This window comes from Oryctolagus cuniculus, chromosome 4, assembly GCF_964237555.1.
Source record: "Oryctolagus cuniculus chromosome 4, mOryCun1.1, whole genome shotgun sequence".
In the NCBI taxonomy this organism is placed as follows: Eukaryota; Metazoa; Chordata; class Mammalia; order Lagomorpha; family Leporidae; genus Oryctolagus; species Oryctolagus cuniculus.
Window position 1 is genome coordinate 84,290,108 of NC_091435.1, and position 20,334 is coordinate 84,310,441.

Consider the following 20,334-nt stretch of genomic DNA (forward strand, 5'->3'; position numbering starts at 1 on the left):
TCTACAGTGAATCATTTTACATTGTTTGACTTAGTTCATCAGATATTTGAAAGTATCTCTGGTAGGGGATAGTGCTTAATTGCTGTTTGAAATTATACTTTCAGTTCTATATAAGGAAGCTCATTGAACAAAGTGACTAAGGATCATTGCCTTCAAGTCATAATTTTTGTTACTAATGCTGTTTTTAATCATTTTGATTACTTTTTTTTTTTTTTTTTTTTTTTTTTTGACAGGCAGAGTGGACAGTGAGAGAGAGAGACAGAGAGAAAGGTCTTCCTTTGCCGTTGGTTCACCCTCCAATGGCCGCCGCGGCCGGCGCACCGCGCTGATCCGATGGCAGGAGCCAGGAGCCAGGTGCTTTTCCTGGTCTCCCATGGGCTGCAGGGCCTAAGCACCTGGGCCATCCTCCACTGCACTCCCTGGCCACAGCAGAGAGCTGGCCTGGAAGAGGGGCAACCGGGACAGAATCCGGCACCCCAACCGGGACTAGAACCCGGTGTGCTGGCGCTGCAAGGCAGAGGATTAGCCTAGTGAGCTGCGGCGCCGGCCCCATTTTGATTACTTTTGGCATTAGAATTTAGTTGTCACAATCCTATGTTAAGATTTTAAGGTTAACTGCTCTTTAAACCAGTATCATCTAAACTAGGATATTAATTATTTGCTAAAGGATGACTCTTGAGTTATTTCAGACCTTGGAATATCCTGTATCAGCTTTTTAAAAGGATATAAGTAAGAAAAAGTACAGAACAGGCTTGGTGTTTTATGGTTATTGCACAGATCAAAAACTTAAATGATATCTTCCTCCTTCTGCCTTAAATTAGGAATGTTGTATTGTTTTAAAGTAGCTGCCTTATAAAAATTATGGTAACCACTGATGATAGTTCAGTACATGACATTATTTCTTAGAGTAAAAATGAAATTAATTTCTATGAATTTGGATAATTTTCCTGATACAGATTTTTATTCCTCAAAAAGCATGAGGGAGTATTTATAAAAATGAATGAACACAGGCGCTAAAAGAGTGAACAGTTACTGTGTTAGTACTTATGGGTTTTCAGTTAGCTTATTTTTTGTGTTTTGTTTGAATGTGAAATGATAGCTCACTAAATATTTGGAAGGAAAGCATATTTAACATCAGCTTCATTAGTATTGTATTCAGTGACTTTATTTTAAAGTATTCCATGTATAATGACTTCTTTTTAATGATTAGTAGTTGTGCTAAGGGATTAAGCAGAATATGATGACATTTTTATGTATACCAGACAGGAGAAAGAGGCATATATCAAAGCAAAATATGTGGAAAGGAAATTTGTGGATAAATATTCTGTATCATCATCACCTCCTGAGCAGGAAAAAAAGGTTGTCTCCAAAGATAGCGAAGAAAAGAGGCTGAGCATTCCTAAACTTGGGCCAGGCGACCAAGTCAGAACATCCATCCAGAGTTCAGGTATTATAACTCCCTTGGTGTGTAGATAAAGATGTCCTTAAATTGAAATCACATCATAATCTCTGAATTAGTAGCTGCTATAAACATTTTTAAATGCTAAAATCATGTCTTCTTCTACATATTCTAAGGAAAAACTGAATTTTTATGCCTTTAAAACAGTTAAATTTAAATAGTGCCATGATAATTCACACTTCTAGGTAATGTGTATATTCTAAGGAGTAAAACTGCCTAAAATGCAAGCAGAGATGTTAACTATAAATCTATCATGCTAAGAGCCCTAAGTATCTGATTAATTACCTGATTTCCTTCCTATTTTTCCTCCTAAATTTTTCCCAGTAACGTATTTTCCTGCCCTTTTCCCTTCTTATGGCCTGCTCTGTGCTTTGCTAACTTGCATGTCCCCAGTGGTTGCTGTAAATAGCGACGAGGCCAGGCGGGAGTCTCTGTTCTGTCCTGATGAGCTAGATTCACTCTTCTCCTACTTTGATACTTCTTCAAAACTGCGTAGTAGTAAGTACTACTCTTGTGGAGCATTCCAAGTCTGTGCCAGTGGTCATTGTGCGGTGTGGCCATCTCTTTAGCTGTTTCACATTGTCTCAGAATTACACATTACTTATTGTCATGCAATCAGCCAAGCTCGTCACTATCCCTGACATTTTATGGGATAACGAGAGGTGTTGCAACTCTGAAAATAAATTCGTTCATTTTTAGACTTTGTGATTGACTTATATTTTGATAAGCTAAGTGTACAAAAGGATTAAGATAGTACTAAATGTATTCTGTTGGTGGTGGCAGAGTTCATGTTTATGTGTAAAAGCTCATTTTAAAACCTTGTTGCTTGTGGGAGACTGTTTTCTAAATGGTCTGAACTTTAATCACCAGCTGATTTTTCTTTAAAACAGTTAAAAGTAATGACAGTGGAATCCAGCAGAGTTCTGATGATGGAAGAGAATCTTTACCCTCCACAGTGTCAGCCAATAGTTTATATGAGCCTGGTGAGTTTTTATGAAATTCAGTGTTAATTGGTATTACTGAGTAACACGCATGTGGTAAATGCCTAGTTTTGATTAAGTAGTTTCTATAGGAAGTGGTTAGTCTTTTTGGATTGTATTGTTAACTGAGAAAGTAGCAATTTTTTTTTCATGTTTGGAAGTTTTTTTCCTAGTTTTACATTCTTTAAGCCTCATGATATGTGCTCAAAGTGCCGTGCCGGTAGCTTAGTGTAATTGTTAATCCACATGAACTCTACATCTTTACTATTCCTTATCCTTCCATTTAGCCGTTTTTTTTTAATCAGGAGAAAGAGATCAGAAACTCTGTCGCTGTTAGTTTTTTTTTTTTTTTAACCTGTGCTTTATGCTTACATTCTTTCCTTCATGATTTAAGTGATTGATCTTATAGAATATCCAAGAGAATAAGCATTCTTCAAATTATCTGACTGGTCATAGTGCAAATTGTGATGGTTTTGAATCACCCTAGGAATGAAGTGAGGTTTGATCTAGTAGTAAAATTTCTTTTTTTTTTTTTTTAAGATTTATTTATTTATTTGCAAGTCAGAGTTACACAGAGAGAGGAGAGGCAGAAAGGTCGAGAGAGAGAGGTCTTCCATCCGATGGTTCACTCCCCAATTGGCTGCAACGGCCGGAACTGTGCTGATCCGAAGCCAGGAGCCAGGAGCTTCTTCCAAGTCTTCCACGCAGGTGCAGGGGGCCAAGGACTTGGACCATCTTCTACTGCTTTCTCAGGCCATAGCAGAGAGCTGGATTGGAAGTGGAGCAGCTGGTCTCAAATTGGGCCCATATAGGATGCTAGCGCTTAAGACCAGGGTGTTAACTCGCTGCACCACAGCACCGACCCCTGGTAGTAAAATTTCTTTAGGAATTCTAGCTCCCTCTTGTGTCGAAGTTTTTAGTAATATACCCTATTTTTAATTCATTGGATACTGGCCAAGATGACATGCCAGTTGATGTCTTTTTAAAAAAAAGTTGAATGTTTAGGGAATGAATAGTCTATAGCTAGTAAGATATCTGAGGCCGGTGCCGTGGCTCACTAGGCTAATCCTCCGCCTTGCTGCACCGGCACACCGGGTTCTAGTCCTGGTCGGGGCGCCAGATTCTGTCCCGGTTGTCCCTCTTCCAGGCCAGCTCTCTGCTGTGGTCAGGGAGTGCAGTGGAGGATGGCCCAAGTGCTTGGGCCCTGCACCCCATGGAGACCAGGAGAAGCACCTGGCTCCTGGCTTCAGATCAGCGAGATGCGCCGGCCGCGGCGGCCATTGAAGGGTGAACCAACGGCAAAGGAAGACCTTTCTCTCTGTCCACTCTGTCAAAAAAAAAAAAAAGAAAAAAGATAATCTGTGTGACACTCTAGGATAGTTTAATGGTTTCTTATGTCACAGCTTTCACATTGTGGTTTTAGTTCATTTTTTAAAATACACTGAAGATTTACCATCTTAGCCATTTTGAAGAATGCAGTTCAGTGGCATTTAAATACATTCATGTTTGCCTGCATATATCCATAGAACTCTTTTCATCCTGCAGAACTGTGTACTTATTAGACAGTACCTACCATCCCCTCACCAAGAGCCCACTTTTATTGTTGTATTTGTGTTTGCATTACAGAAGGAGAAAGGCAAGATTCTTCTGTGTTTCTCGATTCTAAACATCTTAATCCAGGACTTCAGCTCTACAGGGCTTCATATGAAAAAAATCTTCCAAAAATGGCTGAGGCTTTGGCTCATGGTGCAGATGTGAACTGGGCTAATTCAGAGGAAAACAAAGCAACACCACTTATTCAGGCTGTATTAGGGGTATGAATTCTTACTTGGAGCTTTTTGGTGGTGGTAAAACATTAAAAAAAAAAAAACAGTTCAAGATGCTTTTAGCGTTTTTTAAAATTTGTATTAATAGATGGATTAGAAAACAGAAGAAGCCTCTATGGGGCTGGTAATGATATCTGGAAATCACTTGATTGGTTCAGTTTTTTTTTTAAGTAGAAGAAAAATCTGAAAATGAAAGTAGTAGTTTGTTTTGTTGGATCACAAACTGCAAATGAATTCTTACTAGAAATAGTTCTTAGGAAGAAAATAAAACAATTTATCATTTCTGTGCTTTTCCTGGGAGTTATTTTTTTGGGGGGAAGGGAGAATGAAATAGAAATGCTATTTGACTAACATAAATAAAACTGCATTGCTTTTAAATAGAAATGTATTGTTGTTTCTTTTTGTACATTGTTGCCCTCCTTTTTTCTTTAAGGGCTCTTTGGTGACATGCGAGTTCCTTCTACAGAATGGTGCTAATGTGAACCAAAGAGATGTTCAAGGGCGGGGACCACTGCACCATGCCACCGTCTTAGGGCATACAGGGTAACTAGATTGCTTAAATAATTAAGTAGATTTTATTTGAAAATTATTTTGAAACACTAGTTAGCTTTTTCTGAGGTTAAGGTCACTTGGTAGAGTTTGTAAAGGAGTACATTCATGTGACTTTACTAGTATGATAGAATTTGAACATTAAAGACTCTTGTTCAGAAAAAACCTGTGGTTGGCACAAGCATTTAGCCTAGGGTTAACACAGTGCTTGGGGTGCCTGTGTCCTGGATCAGAGTGCCTGGGTTTGAGTCCTGACACTGCTCCTGATTCTATCCTAATATGTACCCTAGAAGTCAGCTTATAATGGCTGATGGTTCAAGTAGTTGTGTCCCTGACATGCAATGGAAGACCTGGATTGAGTTCCTGGTGCCCAGCTTCCATCTGGCCAGGCTGGCCCTATGCCATCCTTTATGGACATTTGGGGAGTGAACCAGCAGATGGGAACTGTCTGCTCCGTCTCTTAAACTAAATAAAAAAATTTTAAAAAGCCATTGTTAGTTTTTAGATTTTGGTACTGCATCACTTACCTAACTTAGCTAGATCATTTTAAGTAGGTCAGTTGTAATACCTCTTCTGTGACTGAAATTATGATGATTTTGTCAGACTTCTTTTCTGTGTGTGTATTTATAAATGTACACATACATTACATTAACTACATAGCACATACACACAGCCTGTATTGGAAGATCTTTGTAACTTTGGAATCGCTAGTTTTTCCATAGGGTTGCTAAAGTCAAATTATAAATGAAATTCTTAGTTTGGACTATTGATATTATGGCTTTTGGAGCAATATTAAGACTCATAGAACAATAAAATCATGAAAATGGACTTTCTCTTAGTAAGTATAAATAAAATAAATCTTGACTTTATATGAAAAGTTTATCATAGCTGACTTTTTAAATGAAACACCTCAGGGTACCCAACATAATTGGTTTTTCTTTTTTAAATTTATTTTTTAGTGTCTTCAGTTTTTAGTATAGCTTATTTTCTTTCCCTATATCATCAGTGGGATTCAATTCAATAACTCCATCATAAAAATTTTCTATACTTATCTAAGTATTTAACCTAGTCTGTATATTTCTTCTAAAATTATCATAATTCTTCCTATTTTGTAGACCCCATTTGCCCATTTTTTCAGAAGTGTATAAATATATATGTTTAAATGTTTGTTTATTTTATTTGAGATGTAGGGAGACAGAAAGAGAGGAAGAGGGAAGAGGGAGAGGGAGACAGAAATCGTTTGTTCATTGGTTCACTCCCCAAATGCCTGCAACAGCTAGGTCTGGGTCAGGCTGAAACCAGTAGAAGAAACTTTATCCAAATCTCCCACATGGATGGCAAAACCTCAAGTACTTTTTTTTTTTTTTTTAAGAAGACTTGTTTTATTTATTTAAAAGGCAGAGTTATGGAGAGAGAGGGAGAGAAAGAGATCTTCCATCTGCTGATTCACTCCTCAAATGACCACAACTGCCGGGGCTGGGCCAGGCTGAAGCCAGGAACCTGGAACTCCACTGAGTCTCCAAGTGGGTGGAAGGACCCAAGATTCTTGGGCCGTTTTCTGCTATTTTCTCAGGTGCATTATCAGGCAGGTGGACTGCAAGTGGAGCAGTTGGGACTCGAACTGGTACTCATGTTGGATGCCAGCATTACTTATTTTTTATGTCATAGCATCACATTTTTTATGATATTCTTTGAGGGTAGGGATCATAATTTATACATCACAGTATGTTATATAGTACTTTAAATAAAATGTATATGAAAATATCTTGAGACTGGTCTTGGTAAATTTTTATTATTAGTCAGTATTTAATAAATATAGAATGAATTAAGAATTTCTTAATAAAAATGTTATTTTTTAATTAAGTAGAACTTTTTATTTTTTAAGTTAAATATTAACTTTTTTCCTTGTTGTAAATATCTGAAAAATACTGTTTCCTTAAACAGGCAGGTGTGTTTATTTCTAAAACGAGGTGCCAATCAACATGCCACTGATGAAGAAGGGAAAGACCCTTTGAGCATAGCTGTAGAAGCAGCCAATGCTGATATAGTAACCTTGTAAGTATTTTCTTCTACTCAAATATTTTTCATATAATGTATTATTTGTACAGGCTGTTAACATAGAGTTTTATACTTAATGTGTGAATTTTAAATTTGGCATTTACTATATGCCACATGTTTTTCTAAGTACATTAAATGTAAACACTGTAAATGAATGAACAGCTGGCTTGTTTATCATAAAGACCCTGTAAGACATTTTCTCATTTTATAAATAAGGAAGCTTTGCTACAGATAATTTGAGGAATTAATAATTGGTGGAGCTGGGACTTTAAACCAAGAATTCTGACTCTGAAACCCTTCTTCTTAGCCACTTCTGCTCTACTGCTTCATTAGTAGAAAAAGAAAACCATATGGGTGCTAGTTCAAGTCCCAGTTCTCTAAAATGATTTGTTTAATTTTTTGTATATTTCTAAGGGGGGAGAGATTTGAGATTGGTAGAATAATGGGTAATTATTCTAGTGCCCTGAGAATTAAAAGATTGTAAGTAGAGAAGTTGCATTGCCTTTGCAGAGTGACAGGAATTTGTGCTTTTTTTTTCTTAATAAAGTATTCACACAAACACCTGATTAAATTTTTAAAAAACAGATTTATTTCTTTATTTGAAAAGCAGAGCTGCAGGTACAAAGGGAGAGACATAGAGATCTTCCTCCTGCTGGTTCACTCCCCAGAGGGCTGCAATAATTGGGATTGAGCCAGCCAGAAACCAGGAGCCTGGACTCCATCCAGGTCTCCCACATGGTTTCAGGGACTGAAGAACTTGGGCCATCCTCCACTGCCAACCCTGCACCTGATAATTTTTTTTTCTTAAGATTATTTATTTGTAAGTCAGAGTCAGAGGTTACAGAGAGAGAGAGAGATCTTCCATCCGCTGCTTCACTCCCCAATTGGCTGCAATGGCCAGAGCCACGCTAATCCAAAGCCAGGTGCCAGGAGCCAGGAGCCTCCTCTGGGTCTCCCAAGTGGGCACAGGGACCCAAAGACTTGTGCCATCCTCCACTGCTTTCCCAGGCCATAGCAGAGAGCTGGATCAGAAGTGGAGCAGCTGGGACTCAAACTGGCGCCCATATGGGATGCTGGCACTGGAGGCGCTATGCCACAGCAGCGACCCCCTGATAAATTTTATGATAAAAATACATGTTTCTGAATGTTTGAATCAAATTGAATGTGATCTGTTAGAGAAAGAATTTTGAAGTCTTGCTTTGATTTACATCAAACTAGTTTGTTACAGTTGTAATCTAGAAATGTGGCTATTACATGTACTTCATTGTTACGTAAGAAACCTCAAGCATATTTTGTATGAAGTTATTTACTTAGTCAATTCTGCACTACATGAAGCCCAGAATTACGATCCTTCATCCTTTGAGTAGAAGTAGGCCCATCTACATTACTGAATCTCAGACACTTAGACAAACTCCCATGGCTGCCTTGAACTCCTAAGCTTCCAATGAGAATCCTTGACTTGCCATGTGTCATCCATCTCTGATCCCTGCCATATTAATGAAATCAAACAGCAAAACCAACTCCCTGTACTCAGTGTCTTGAATTACTGTTATTGTGAAGTCTATTGTAGGAAAGTCAGAACTATTAAATTATTGTGGAGTTAGAATATGAGACAAATAAATTATTAAAGAAAAGATACTGTAGGGAAAGTAACCTGGGAACTTCTAAGGCAATTCCTATATAACAGTAATCCCCTTCCTCAAAAATATCGATTTCCAAGTTGTCTAGATTTTCTCATTTTGTGGAAAGACTTAGGTTTCACTTAAGAATTTTTGTAAAGGACTCTTTCTAAAAATAAGGATGCCAAAGGAAAACTTATGGAGCTGTCGTTAATTCATACAGTGATTGAGTGAACAGATGAAGGGAGTTGTGGAACCTTGAAGGTTAGGAAAAGTCCGTGTCTGATGTTGCTATAGCCAGAGGGAAGATGTCAGAAGAGGGTGATATAGGTCCTAGAAGGCAGTGGGTATTTACTGGCTCAGCAGGACTGGCAAGCTGTACAAAGTAGGAGAGACAATATTTGTCTTTTTCAAAATGTTGCTCAAAGTTAGTTGGAAAAAATGAAAAGAGGAAATACTTACCTTCTTACCCCAATGCTACATGTTTTCCTTCAGTTGCCAGGATGAGTAATTCTAAGATAGCCAATATGGTAGCCTTGTGAAAACCTTGGTATCCCATAGTTGTTTAATTTTATTTAGTTTTTAAAATATTTATTTATGTATTTTAAGGTCAGAGTTGCAGATCAAGAGAGAGAGAGGGAGTGACAGAAATCTTCCATTCGCTTGTTCACTCCCCAAATGGCCACAACTGCTGGAGCTGGGCTGGTCCAAAGCCAGGAACCAGGAGCTTCTTCTGGGTTTCCTTTATGGGTACAGAGACCTAAGGACTTGAGCTATTCTACATTGCTTTCCCAAGCACATTAGCAGCAAGCTGAATCAGAAGCGGAGCAGCTGGGACTCAAACTGGTGGCCCATATTGGATGCCAACACCACAGGCAATGACTTTGCCTGCTACACCATAGTGTCAGCCCCATTTATTTTCATAATATTTGTGAATCAGAATATATTCCCAGTACTTAGAGATAGCACCTGCAATTTAAACCTTGGAAACTCCCTCACCTCATTGTGAGCCAGAGAACTTAGAACAACCTATTGCTTTCATACAAGAGAAGCAATAATTTCACCAGTTGGCAGTTAATTGTTGACAGGTTGTGGTAGGAGCCAGGTATCCTCTGGAGTCTGAAGGAAGCATGCTGCTGGACTTGTTGCAGGGATGCTGCTTAAATGGAACTGGAATGTACTTGTCAGAAATCTTTCATTGTCTTTTCTCATAAGAATTCTCTGATTGTGAGATAATTTTATATCTCATTTTGCAAGGTCTGATAAACCCAAAGCCATTTTATTTTAGTGGCAAATACTGGTAAAAGAAAAAGAATTATATTAATACATGTATTACCTGCTTATATAGTTCATTTGTTTACGAACGAATCATCTAAAAGATTTTTTTGTTTACTTTTAGGTTACGCTTAGCAAGAATGAATGAAGAGATGCGGGAATCCGAAGGACTTTATGGACAGCCAGGTCAATATTCTACTAATAATCATACTGAAATGCAGTATAAGAAATGCATTCAGGAGTTTATCAGTTTACAGTTGGAAGATTCATAGTTCATTAGCAAACCAACATGACAACTTAGTTTTTATAACTTACTTGTAAATTGTGAGTTGTTAGGTATGGACTGTACTTCTTACATTCTTGGGTGGCTAATCTTGGGCCTTTAAAAATCCTTAATTACTCCTATTACAGTACCCCTTGACTTGCTATAGTTAAGTCCGGCTGCTGACTTTATCTGCTGTACAGATGTCTTCCATATACATTCCAGTGAAGTGAATGGAATGATAAAAGTATTCTTTATATATACTTACAGCAGCAAAATGGTTGGTTTCTTTTTGGAATTCTTTTTAGCTGTCAAATGAATATAACAAAATTGTTTTCTTTTTGTTATTCAGGGAATTTCTATGAATTGTGTTCAGGGAAAAAGACAAATCATGTGTTTGATATGTAACGAGTCAGTATGGAAAGTATCATGAAAAAGTTTATTGATGAGTCTTGTATGCCTATCTGAAAATGATTTGAAGATTTAAGATAAAAATATACCAGTAGATTGAGAAGTTCACAAAGGGAATGGAATCAGTTTAAAAGGTTGAGGAAAAAGTTCTCACTTTATCGTTAGCTTTGCCTCAAGCAGTTGTATAACATCTATTGGATAACTGCAAGTATTTAGACCAGTATTTTGTGAACCTAATGGCTAAGTTGACTTATTCTTATTAGAGAAATCTTAATTCATGATCATTTCAAGTTACATTTTGAATAATTTTCACCTGTGAGTCAAGATGTCAAGAAATAAGAAAATGTGTGCTGATCAGATTCCCGTCTTTGATGAACATATGCTGGTGATATATTCTTCACCAAGAAGAGAATAATTATTTCATGAATTTGAATATATGAATTACTATTCTGCTTTAAATTCATATACATATTAGTAAAAAATTCAGGAATTTATGACTAAAAGACTTGACAGTGTTCATTCATTTAATTGAATTAAAAAGGGGAATATTGATGCATTAATTTAAAAGTGGCCTGATAATATCTTTTATTCTTCTTGTTTAAATGGGTTTTAAAATCTCTGTATTTTATGCTAGTTTAAAGTCATTTACTTTATTTTAGCCAGATAAATATATAATATCAGTTTGGGGGCATTCTTTTCTTAGAGAACAGTATTGGCTGCTTCTTTTTGGCTTAATTTAATAGAGAACAAGTGAGAATTTTGAGAATGGAGGCACTTGAACTAGATATTTCCAATCTAGGTGTCCTGCTTTAATCCTATGGATCGTAGAATACTGCTTACTCTTAATATTCCATGAAGAGGAGTACTGGTTAAGGGTGAAGCTCTAGAATTAATCCTGGATTTCACCCATTTGTTTTAAACTTGAATGCCAGATTTTACATAAGTTATAATTTTATAACAGATATATGTATGTGATAGTATTACTGGGCCGTTTTTGAGGCCTTTGTGTTTAAGCACTTTAAAATAAACAATGCTCAAAGGATATGACCTGAGATAAGAGAGAACATCAAGATTTTAAGTTAGATAATTTTTTTTCCCTGAAATTTTAAACTTAAATGTTTGGTGAGCTACTCTTTTCCTTAAGGTGTGTGCTGCTGAAGTTCACCCAAGTGATTAGTGCAAAGGTCAGTGGTCAGCTCTTCTCTGGAAGTGGGAAGACTGACAGGTCAGGGCCTCTGGGTTGTTGCCACCTCCATCTGGTTCCACCCCAATTACTTGGGTTTTGGCTCTCACCATTTGGTATTCACATGTCTCTTTCACTATGGTATATTTATTAAGTTTATCCAGAAGTATATGAGTAATCCCTTCCATGCATAGTAGAAACATGGATATTTCTAATTTATCTTAATGAAAATTAGAAAAAAAAGCATTTTAAAACAAGCTCTCCTCCCATTCTCAAATTTTAGTTTTGAGGTTAAAAAATAGATCAGAATTCTGGAAATAGTGTTATCACAATAAAATTGGACTTCTTGATCCACTTAAGGATCAGTTTCAAAGTTAATTGTGCTTTTAATTCATTCACAGTGCCTAATATTTAGAGCAGAATAATTTTATGCTTATACAGGTGACATGGTTAAATGGCACAGTGATTGCTTTCTGGTTGCTTTTTTTCCCTTTATGCATCTTTGGAGAGCAGATGTGCTTGGCTCATGGTTTTTCCTCTGCTTATCACTAAAAGTTTTTCTCATAGATTTTGGTTAATTGTTTTATTGGGATCCTATTTTGGCTATCCTAGCAATAGAAAGAAAAACCTCAGAATTCCAGGTTATTTCTAAGTGCAGGTATTTTCATTCTTTTGATAATGAGGAGCTCTATCATTTGAAAGACTCAGATATAATATTTGGCAATTGTGGACTTGTTTCTAGGGAATCTCCTTTCTGAACTTTCTGTCTACAACTCCAAGAACCTGAGACACTCTATTTTTTTTTTTCAAGGCAATGTGAGAACATACATCTTCTGAAAGAAGGCAATGTCCTTCCTCAGGCATGCCTACAACTCTTGGGAGGCTTGTGTGGATGAGGGAAATGGCACATTCTGCTCTTAATTGTTGGAGACCAGTTTGGTAATTCCCACAGTCTCTGGTCCTATGACTCTCGATTATTGGCAGGTCCTCAGCCAGTTGAGAACAGTGCTTTAGGGGTCCACTACTAGTTATGTGAACATGTAGTAGGCAGACTGGGAATCACTGATTTACTCAGTTACAAAATGAAGGTATTGCCAACTCAGGGCAAGATTATGCATTTAATCATCTTGGGGTGAGTCTCACATGTGCCCCCACTTGAGGGATCAAAATTGGCCAGTTCTTGAACCACCATTACTGCTGTTGTCATGAGTATTCTGAATACCAAAAATTAAAGATGAATCTGCACTCTCAGTGGAAACACAACAGTCTATATTTTAAAAACCTCAATTTCTCCAAGCACATAGAAGAGTTAACTCTCTGAAGGGAACTGGAACGTGGCTAAGTAATCTAAAGAATATGCTTAGTATTACAAATACTGGATGATTAGTTGTTTATCATTTATAATAATATTCCAGGGCAGCATATTCTGAGTTTTATTTATGTGTTCTAGTATAGACAAATTATGTTTGCCTTGTGAGAAATTCTAAGTGATTGAAATTATACTTAAATTTTAAGTAATCACAATGAAGTTCAGTTTGTGTTTGCTGTATTAACTATCTTAGTCATTGTTGTTGTAATATTTGCTTTTGACACGCATTTTGAGGTCTAAGAAAGGTAGTATATTAACAGTGCACTAATTGTTTTGTTAGAAACTGTTAACAAAAAGTTGTGTGTATGTGTGTATGAAGGTGGAAACTTCCTTTTGTATTGTAGTAACTTTTCAAATGTATTCAGTCAGTGAAACCAAGGATTATTATAGCGCCAACATTTTCCCTCAAGGAAGTGTTTAGTTCAGTGAATGAAAGGTCTTATAGTTTGTTTTGCATGGTACAATGGTTCTACTAAAATGTACTTGTGTAATAGGTATTAGATGACTTAAAAACAAAAACTGGGAAAACATAAAAAAATCCCACAGCTTGTCATAAAAATATGCATTGCTAATAGTAGAAGCCATATATTGCCATTGTACTGTTGTTATATTTAAGAATGCTCATTTGGTGCTATCTGTAAACCGTTTGGCATTAGTGTTTGCTAGATCCTTCTTTCTATTTCCTCTTGAATGTATAATGTGTGCCTTTTAAGTTACTTTTGGTGTTTAATGGTACAATCATTGTGGTATTTTTGTATTATAATCGGCACTTTACACTTTTCTTGGAAAGTAAAATTCCAGACTATCCTGTTTAAATAATATTTTAAAAATATTTATAAAGTTTACAATAAATATTTTAAATATTTTCATTTAACATCTAAAATTTTTAGAATATTTGTATGGTTTGTTAACTTCCTAAAGTTTATTGTTGCTCTCTTTGTTTTGTTATCTTTTAGAATGACTAAAAATGGGAAAGGCTGTAGTTTGTCTTTTAATGTGGAAGTAAACTTTTAAGAATTCATAGGTATAAATAGATTGTGTCACCAGTTGTTACAGAATGTCAACCCTTATTTTGTTTTAGTAGTAATGATTTGAATTAGGTGTCACAACCAAACTACTAAGATTCTATTTTTTTTTCCTTTGTAAAGTTGCTTGATTAGATTTAATTTATTGATTCAGGTCATGAATAAATTTCCAGGGCTAAATGAAAACTATATAGAGATTTTAATAAATTGCCTTTTATATAGACTAAATATTAAAAGCAAATAAAAATATTAAAAATTTTTATTGGAAATCTTGGGTTATACTGTTAGACATTTTTGCTAGGTCTTTACCTCTGTCCAACATTTTTCTAATTCTCTAGCTTTTGGTATGATATCTGTTGTCTCACAAATCTTGCCTCTTAAAAACTGACAAAACTTACTGCACTATTAATAACAACTGTGTCAATGAGTTTATTATAAGATGGGTGCAAGGTATTTTCTGGAAAATAATTATAAAATCATGTTACAACAATAGTTATCTAAAACAGTATATTATGGTCTAAATTCTGAGGACAGAATTATGCTAAGCGTCTGTGTGAAGCTAGTGTTTAGCAGGAAGCATTCATGGTGAATGATTCGTTTTAAAAATAAGATTTTTTTTTCTGATGAATTAATCTGTATATATTTAGTTTCTCATGGCAAGAAAAACAGTATTCACTGTGCTATAATATCAATAGAATATTCTCTATGAGCATATTTGTGTGTGTTCATTTTCTTTTTCCTCTAATTTAACAGGTGATCACTGGTATTCATTCCCATTTTATCATAGTATTCTTGCTCATAAGATCTACAATAAACAAAACACTCTGACTACATATGAAACTATGATTTGATAGTCATTTTCTATTTTCCATTTTAAGCATAGTAAGCTGTAGACTAGGTGTGTTAATTTTAACCATTAAAGAATTAACTTCATTGTGTTATTTCAATTTAAATTTGATTAAAATATAATAGTAAAATAGGAAAGTTGTTTCCATCTGATGATCAGTTTGTCTTGTTGATTAATAACTTGCATCCATCAGGAACTTTAGTGTTTGATTTGGTCATTTCTTTTGACCTTTATCAAGGAAAATATTTGAAGAATGTCTTGTTTCCTCTAACTCATTTAGAATGACTTATTTCTCATGTTAATAAATGTATTTCTTTACCTTGCTTTAAAACACTTGCATCTTTGTTCTTTTCTAACTCTGAACTTTCCACTGTGGCTGCATCTGAGGTGCTTTTTTCAGGTATAGTTTTTTTTTTCCTTTCATTAAATACTTTTCCAGCATTTATATTTAGTTACTCTCTTCTTCCAAAAATATTCATCTGAATAAAATTTTAATGTAATGATTTATAAGACATTTAGTAGTCATAAAAATTGTTGTTTATTAGTACTTTAATTGTATAAATTTTAAATTCATTCTTATTGTACTTTCATGCAGGTGATGAAACGTACCAGGATATTTTTCGTGATTTTTCCCAAATGGCATCCAATAATCCAGAGAAATTAAATCGTTTCCAGCAGGACTCACAGAAATTCTGAAATTTTTTAAGAAGGTGGAACATAAGAAACCTGATGACCCTCACCATGACTGAAAATTCACAGATTTTTACTGAATTAATTCTACTTAATTTTGCTATATATTGAATGGTTTGGAGAAAAGGTACCCATTCACTGATGTTGTTATAAATTAAACAACTAGTAGTTGGGAGAGGACCCTAATACTATAGGACCTATTTTATTAAAAAATTAAAAACCTGTTTAAAGGGTTTATTTTTAATAAAGTTGAATCTAGATTTCATCTAACTGTAGGGTATAGGATACAAAGAGATTAGACAGAATCTTCTTCTCTCTTGCTCTTTTTTTTTGGTCAAGGGGGATGATGATAGCATTGATTTTTTTTTTTTTTCCATGCGTCGAGCGTGGGATCATTCAGTCCAGCATGTCTGCATCAAGTGGGAGCCAGCTGTTCCGCCTGCCTCAAGAATGTGTTCTTTCTTTGGCTTCCATGATGATTTTTGGTGGTTCATAAATAGGTGTATGTGCTTTTTCTTTTTGGTAGCCTCCGTGTTGTACACACAATGTATGACTTCATTTTGAAACTAGAGATTATGCTTTCCCCATTTGCTCATGAATGCCCTTGGATTCCTTAGATGACAGGTTACTGCCTGATACTTTTACATACATATAATAGCTGTATAGTAAACCATAGTTCAGTCCTTTAGATTTAGTCCTTTCTATGAAGCAGAAGAGAAACTGTTAATTTTTTTTAACCATCAAAAAAATCCCAGTTCAGAAGTTATAGTTCTTCATTGTTGGATTGATTTCCTAAAACCCTAACAGATTTGTTGATATAATAAAACTGTTTCAAAGGTTACGTGAATGTTGCAAAATTATGCTTTCATCAAAACATAACTTTCAAAGAAAAAAGTTGATTTATAAAAATAATATAGAGCATTTTTATTTTGAGGTTTGCCCTTTTGAAGATAACATTATTGCTGTTGCTGTTGGTGAAAGGAAAATTTATACAAAGTAGAAAAAAGACCCATATTTTCTTAGTTTACACTAAAGTATACAGCAAAAACTTGCTTTTGATTTCCATCCTGTGTACTGTAAGCAATGTACATTCTTTTAAATTACAGCATGTATATAGCTTCAATATTTGCTTATATGAATTACAAACCCTTAAATTCCAATACATTATCAGTATATTTAGTTACCATTATATGTTACAAATTAGTCTTATCCCACCTTTGATTGACATATCTTATGGCAAGTATAGAAGAGTTAGATAATTTGCCTTATGGTACCTTTCTAATGCTGTCAATAATTAAATTTAACCCGTTAAAATTATTTGTAAATAATATTATTGATACTCAGTTTCTACATGAGGGTTTTACACTTGCAAAAGAGAAGTTGTAGTTAATTGGATAGGTAATAAATTTTCTAACATTTTACCCCGATAAGTAGAGTTTTATAAATTGATGAAACACTAAATCATTATCTAAATAAGAATTATACTTAAATAAATTTATATCACAGAAAAGGGTCCATACCTAGGCCTTTTTGGATACATTAATGTTTATTTAGTAATGGTCAATATATGTTGGATAAGAATAAAATATATTTGTGAATTATTTCTGAGGAAATGCTAACTTCCAAAACATTGTATTTTAACTAGAACAATATCAAGAACATTAAATCTTTCTTGTTTCACTTCAGAGTCATAGATCAAAGATAGACTTTTAGATACTTTATCTAAAGGCAAAAACCTGATTTGGAACAACAGTGTTTTTTAGAATGTACTTGGATATTAGTTGTCCAGAAACTCAAGGAAAAGCAATATGTTAAAGAGAAGAAGAAAGAGAAGTGAAAAGAAAGCCCTCACTTCTTCTTTGTAGTGCCTGTTCCTGTTTAATCCCAGGGCTTCACTCCTAAAGCTCTTGACCTTGAGGAAGTCTAGGCAGTTTTCCTTTTGGGTCCAGCCATCGGTGCTTCCATACACCTCTGAGATATGTGTGATTGTGAAGGCAGTTGCTTATGACACTCTTAACTCCTGTGGCTTGAGTCATGGGTTGTTAATATGGCAGTAATTAATATCTCCTTAAATTTAATGTTTAGAAATATATTTTAGTGCCCTAAAGATGATCATTATTCTGAATATCTTCAGAGAAATTTAAATCTTTAATATTGCAGGGAAGCTGGCAATACAGAAATATATTTCTGTGGCTTGGTTTCTTGAATGTGCTGGTATCCAGTTTGGGCTAAATTTGGCAGAAATGATAGAGTAAACAGCAAGGTTTTAAGTTAAATTAATAGTTACAAGGTAGGTTGGCTCTTAGGTGCATTTAGCTGTGTCAGCTAATAGCTTTTCTACAGTATGTAACAAATCCAAGTTTAGTTATGCTGAGAAGTGTTCAGTCATGATGAGGAATTACAGTGTGAACAGTGTTAAACATTCTCTTGGGCTTCATTAGTCCCTGTGATTGCCCTTTGTTTTCTTTCCATAATTGATCTGCTGACATTAGTTTCTGATTCCTAATTACATTTTTAGCTTATTGTCATTAGCTCATAAACTTAAAAATTGGATTAATGCCAAAGCAAGAATAGTAATACTACCTGTGAAGAGTTTATAAAATGCAGTTTCATATTAGAACTAGGCTAAAGGTAATTGAACAGTTTAATTGCAGTGCTTCCTTGCATCATTTAATGTTTAAAAATCTAAAGCTAGAAGTTATCTTTAATAAAATCTTTAGAAATTCAAAAATTTCCAAGGATTTACCACATTAGAGTATTATCTAATTTTTACTAGTCTTCAGCGTCGATTTTAATGAACTTCGGTGTTTACTCACCAAAACAAACAAACTTGACTTGGAATATGTACTTTGGTTCTTTAGGAGTGTATTTTGGGGGAAAAAATGTATACCTTCACAATCGAACATCTTAAGTTTGTCATACTTTAGCGGTATTTTTTTAAAAAAACACAATTTTACATATGTTCAATGTGATCACAGCAAACCAAAATGTTGTAAGATATCCCATTTGGAATAATTTCATATTCTAATATCACTCTTATGTTGTCAGATTAACTCTTGTATGATAACACCATGGGCATGGTACATTTTTATAGCATTGAATGGCTTTGGAACTGCATGATACAGTGGAAAGAGCACAGACCAGTAGTCACTACCCTTTTTGGATTCAGGGTTCCTCACAGATAAAATTAGTGGGGTAAAACTAAATGTAACATAAATATGTATTATAAATATAACAGCACCCCTTTGTATACTGCTTGCTACTTACAGTGTAATTTGACATTACTTTATCTCACCTGATTCTCACAGTGGGACTTCTGAGATTCTTATTGGGAGATTGTCAACATTGTCTGCTTTTTGATCCTGTGGGCTCCTCTTGTTTTATAGGGGTGGGGGAGTCATTTGCTGTGATAGTTGGTGACAGAGTTGACACCATAACCCAGGTCTGACTGACTGACAGTCAGAGGCACTTTACTTGTATCATGATACGATTTGAAATCATTGTAAAGGATCACAATCTGATAATGACTGCCAGCTTTCCTTGTATGCTCATGGCAAGACTCCAAATATTTTGGAGAACCTGGATTGAGGTTTGAAGGAATAGATGGAGATTTGAAGATGTAAAATTGTAGAAAATTTTGTATTTTTTCAGTAAACATTAGAGAAAGTAAAAAAATTTAAAAAGCAATTTTAATTCAGCATATCCTTCTCAATTACTGGATGATGCATCCAAATGAGAGATAACTAAATGGGGCATGGGTTCAGTGTATCTGGATCCGGACAACTCTAAATATGGCTTTTTGGATATCTCTTTTCTGTTCATATGTATTTATTCACTGAAAGTGTGATAATAGGGAGTACAAAGCTAGATTTGTTAAAATAATCTTTTCTCTGCATTGGTCTTTGCATTACTTATTGTCTAGATTTTCCCACTTTTCTTCAAACTCCCTAACACTCTTTTGGGTGTTAATTTTAAGCAAGGAAAGCTTGCCACATTATAAAGATTGTTTGGCACCATTTTACACAAAGGTGAAAAGTTAACTTTTGGAAATGATGAGCTATTTTTCCATAAGTGTTTACTTGTGCTTTGTGGTATTCTGGATCATTCCAGTCATAAAGACTTATTACATGTAATATTTCTTGCTACCCATGACAAGGTATTTTTAAAGAATGTATAACCAACACTCCATTTACTTTTTATTAGTATGTAGAGGATTTGTATCTAATTAATGAATGTAGTTTTACTGTAGTTTGTCATTGTAAATGGAGCAAAGTACAATATCTTTATAGTTATTCTAAAATGTACATTATGTAAGAATTGTAAATATACTTGATTAAGTACTTTGTATGCTGAAAAATTGCAATAATAAGTCAATAAAATTCTCACTTCTGGCATAGTTCTTTTATGCTCAGACTTCTACTTTTTTGTGAACTATACTTAGTATGGCATATCTGTTATATTTAAGATACTGTATTCTTTTCCAGCCCTTTAAAATTGATACATGTTGATCCCATTTGCTGATTATTTCAATCAAGAAATCCATCCTAATCGTTTAAGTTTTTTCTTTTGATCTGTTTGATCACAAGAGTTCTGATGACCCCTAACTCATTGACTTAAAGTGCAAAAGCCTCTTTTTTGGCCCTTGCACTAGTTTTTTTCTATTGTGATTGATGTATCTGTTTAAGTTCCTAAGCTAGGCAGTGCATTTACTCTCTTTCCTTTTAGTAACTAAACAAGAAACAAAAGCGTATTTTTATATGAATTGGGGATTAAGGAATGAA

General features: G+C 34.9%; 1 protein-coding gene across 10 annotated transcripts in view; it reads left to right on the forward strand.

Annotated features, from left to right (window-relative positions):
- The window catches only part of ACAP2 (ArfGAP with coiled-coil, ankyrin repeat and PH domains 2), a 156,956-nt gene extending 137,007 nt beyond the window's left edge, over positions 1 to 19,949 (forward strand). For 4 of the 10 annotated variants that reach the window (XM_008266163.4, XM_008266165.4, XM_008266168.4 and 1 more), the window contains 8 exons: positions 1,263 to 1,447; positions 1,853 to 1,957; positions 2,350 to 2,442; positions 4,066 to 4,253; positions 4,699 to 4,808; positions 6,759 to 6,869; positions 9,891 to 9,952; positions 15,459 to 19,949. In XM_008266163.4, the coding sequence (XP_008264385.1) occupies positions 1,263 to 1,447; positions 1,853 to 1,957; positions 2,350 to 2,442; positions 4,066 to 4,253; positions 4,699 to 4,808; positions 6,759 to 6,869; positions 9,891 to 9,952; positions 15,459 to 15,559 (955 nt within the window). In that variant the 3' untranslated portion in view covers positions 15,560 to 19,949. 10 annotated transcript variants of the gene reach the window in all.
- Positions 19,950 to 20,334: the final 385 nt, after the last annotated feature.